The sequence below is a fragment of the Salvia hispanica genome, chromosome 1 (assembly GCF_023119035.1).
Source record: "Salvia hispanica cultivar TCC Black 2014 chromosome 1, UniMelb_Shisp_WGS_1.0, whole genome shotgun sequence".
In the NCBI taxonomy this organism is placed as follows: domain Eukaryota; kingdom Viridiplantae; phylum Streptophyta; class Magnoliopsida; order Lamiales; family Lamiaceae; genus Salvia; species Salvia hispanica.
The window spans coordinates 26,011,089-26,014,111 of NC_062965.1; the positions used below are offsets into that span (position 1 = coordinate 26,011,089).

At 43.7% G+C, this 3,023-nt stretch overlaps 1 protein-coding gene across 1 annotated transcript in view; it reads right to left on the bottom strand.

Moving 5' to 3' along the window:
* Window positions 1–2,297, bottom strand: part of LOC125188369 (G-type lectin S-receptor-like serine/threonine-protein kinase LECRK3) — a 4,137-nt gene extending 1,840 nt beyond the window's left edge. Inside the window, exon 1 of the mRNA XM_048085206.1 lies at window positions 1,056–2,297. Within this exon, the coding sequence (XP_047941163.1) occupies window positions 1,056–2,255 (1,200 nt within the window). The 5' untranslated portion in view covers window positions 2,256–2,297. The remainder of the gene's footprint in view (window positions 1–1,055) is intronic.
* Window positions 2,298–3,023: the final 726 nt, after the last annotated feature.

Here is a 3,023-nt window from a genome sequence, read left to right on the forward strand (position 1 = left end):
ACTTTCTTCATAGTTGGACGCAACGAAGGATCATATTGCACACACCATATTCCTATCTTCACCATCCTCTCCACTTTCCTCTCCTCCACCATCTCATCCCCAACCAAACTCCCAATCTTCCTCGATGAATAACAGTCGTAAACCCATTCCTCAAGAATCGCCTCATCCTCATTCCTGCTCCAGTCAACGCACTTCCTGCAGCATATGATCTCCAGCAGCATCACACCGAAGCTATACACATCTGCTTTCACTGTGATCGCCTGCTTCAGGTACCACTCCGGTGCAACATAGCCTTTAGTCCCTCTTATTCCACTATATGTATTAGTCTGATCTTGTTTCAGGAGCTTTGCCAGCCCGAAATCAGATATCTTAGCGCACCACTTCTCGTCCATAAGTATGTTCTGTGGCTTTATATCACAGTGAACGATCTGTGCCTCACACTCTTGGTGCAGATATAGTATCCCTCTCGATATATCTCGAGCAATCTCCATCCGTTCCTCCCAGCTCAGCTGTTTCTGTTGATTGAAAAGTATGTCAGCAAGGGAGCCGTTGCTCATGTACTCAAACACCAACAGTTTGTGGGCTCCATCGAGACAGTAACCAAGGAGCCGAACTAGGTTTCGGTGATACATCTTCCCAATCGTCTTCAGCTCTGTCTGGAACTCTCTCTCTCCTTGTGTGACTTCTTTCTCCAGTCTCTTCACTGCCACCATTTTCTGGCCATGCTGCAGAACCCCTTTGAACACTGTGCCGGATGCTCCTCTCCCCACTTCTTCCTTGAAGCCCTTTGTTGCTTCGGACAGATGCTTGAATGTGAATGCTTGAAGTGAAATGCCCTCGACAAAGTTAGCTCCATCGTCCTTATTGATCCTGTTGTAGTTCTTCTGTTTCTTGTGATGGAAGATCACAGAAATTGATAAGGCCAAGACGCCTATAGACATAAGCACAATGCCAGTGATGAGGAGGTCTATATGCCTCTCTTTCTTGCTGATTCCTTTATTGTCGGAATCGCCTCCCAAGTTAGGTAGCTTGGTTGTACTGACACGAACGAAAACCATGTTTGAGTTTTCCGTAGACCTTCTGCCGAATCTTAACGGAATCCTCTGCTTCTTGCATTGGCTGTCTTTAAAGAAGGCTGCTTCGCAGTTGCAGTCATCGAGGCATGCTTTGCTGCACTCTTCTTCACTCATCATCATATTCAAATTTCCATAAGAGTTATCTTCCCATTCGGTGTTTTCAACCTTTCTCATATCGTATTTCAATCTACCGTCAATTTGGGGGCAGCCCTGCGCTTGGAAGTATCTAGAACATCCAGCTGTGTTGTTGCCAGGCTGAACGTAGACGAAACCGGGAAGACACTGACATTCCGGCTTATTATCCATAAGAATGCAGAAGGAGTTGTCTCCGCAGAAACCTTTGGGATCACACTCGTTGAGCTTGGATGACCATCTCCTGGTCATGGCAAGATTACCGAGAGACAGAGAGTAGATGCGGAAAATTCCTCCGACATCAAGCCTCATGAGATTGATCGACCCCTGCGTAGGGAATCCACCACTGGATATATTCTTCAGAGGCAAACTACCGTTGACCAGATAAAGCCGGCCATCACTGTCAAGTTCTAGAGAGACATTGCCACCTGCTCCGCTTGTTTGTGTGTTATAGTAAGCGTAAGGCGCTGAGCTCGGTGAGTCGACGGGATACTGCACAAGGTTTCCATCGCCCTGCATCGTCAGCTTGAAAATCCCTCTCCCATAGTCGGTCTCGGAGGCACTGGAGAAGAGCTCTTTCCCCGATGTTAGTCGCTGGCCGGGGAGGAGGGTGTTGGTCGGGTGGTCGAAGCTCTGCCAGATGATTCTTGAATTTGAATCGTAGAGAACAAAGTTGCCGTTGTCGAGCATTGATGCCGACGCGATGGTTGTGGAGGGGCTGATGACCTCTACATCTGGGCCTTGCCTACGGCGGAGGATTAGCCGGCCCTCGGGGGTTAGTAGCAGGGAGACGACATCGTCAGGGACAGTTGGATTGGTGTCCCTATTTGCTGTCCAGACTACGGTTTGGTCGGGAAGAAAGATGCCGACAGCGTAGGTGTTGGCATGATGGGGGAAGAATCCGAAGGCGAACACACCGGAGGGGGAAAACCAGGTGGAGTTGGAGGTGGGTGTGAGGGAAGAGCCTACGGTGATGTTGGATGATCTTGTTTGGGCTTCTGCTGCTGTAGAAACGAGGAGGAGAAATAAGATTGTGAGGGTGGACATTTCTGTGTATTGCTTTGTTGCCTTCTCTTACTTGTCTCTTTAACGAGGATATTGCATTGACTTGACTCCCTTTTAAACATTATTTATTTATAAATAGTTTAGTAGTAATTGATTTTTAAAGAGGGTTGATGACTCTACATTCTACAAAGAAAAGAAATTACATGATTAAAAAAATTCTGTAATTGAAATAATTGAAATTCTTAAACCCTAAGTAAAAATGGGGAAACACTTATTTATAGGTGAAAAATGAGGATAAAATTATTAAAAAATAGTAGTAATTAAAATCTGATTTTTTCTCTGTAGTAAAGGAATTTGCTTGCTTTACGCGTTTTTTCAGTAGTAAAGGAATTTGAAAAAAATGACGCACGTATTTAGTTGGGTCCTGCGACAAACTTAGGGTCAATTTGAATGGACTTTTTTATGTTAGTCAAACTGACTATACACTACATTCCACAAATTTGACTTGGTCTTTAACAAATTTCCACAGAAATTTTGAACGGCTTGACATGGAGCATGATTTTATATGAACACAGCACACACCTGCCAATAAAAGCTTTATTTAAAAAAAAAAATGATTTGCTTGTTCATACATTTTGTGAAAGATAATAGCGTATTCTCAATTTGTATATCTACTATATGCAAACCTGTTTTACTAAGTTCTCTAATTCATAATTTCTGTTTCATTTAGTACTTCTTTGATGATTTGAAATTTTTTGTTATGTAATGAATCTGGTTTTGTTGGGAAAGAGTGTAATTAATAGAAGAAAA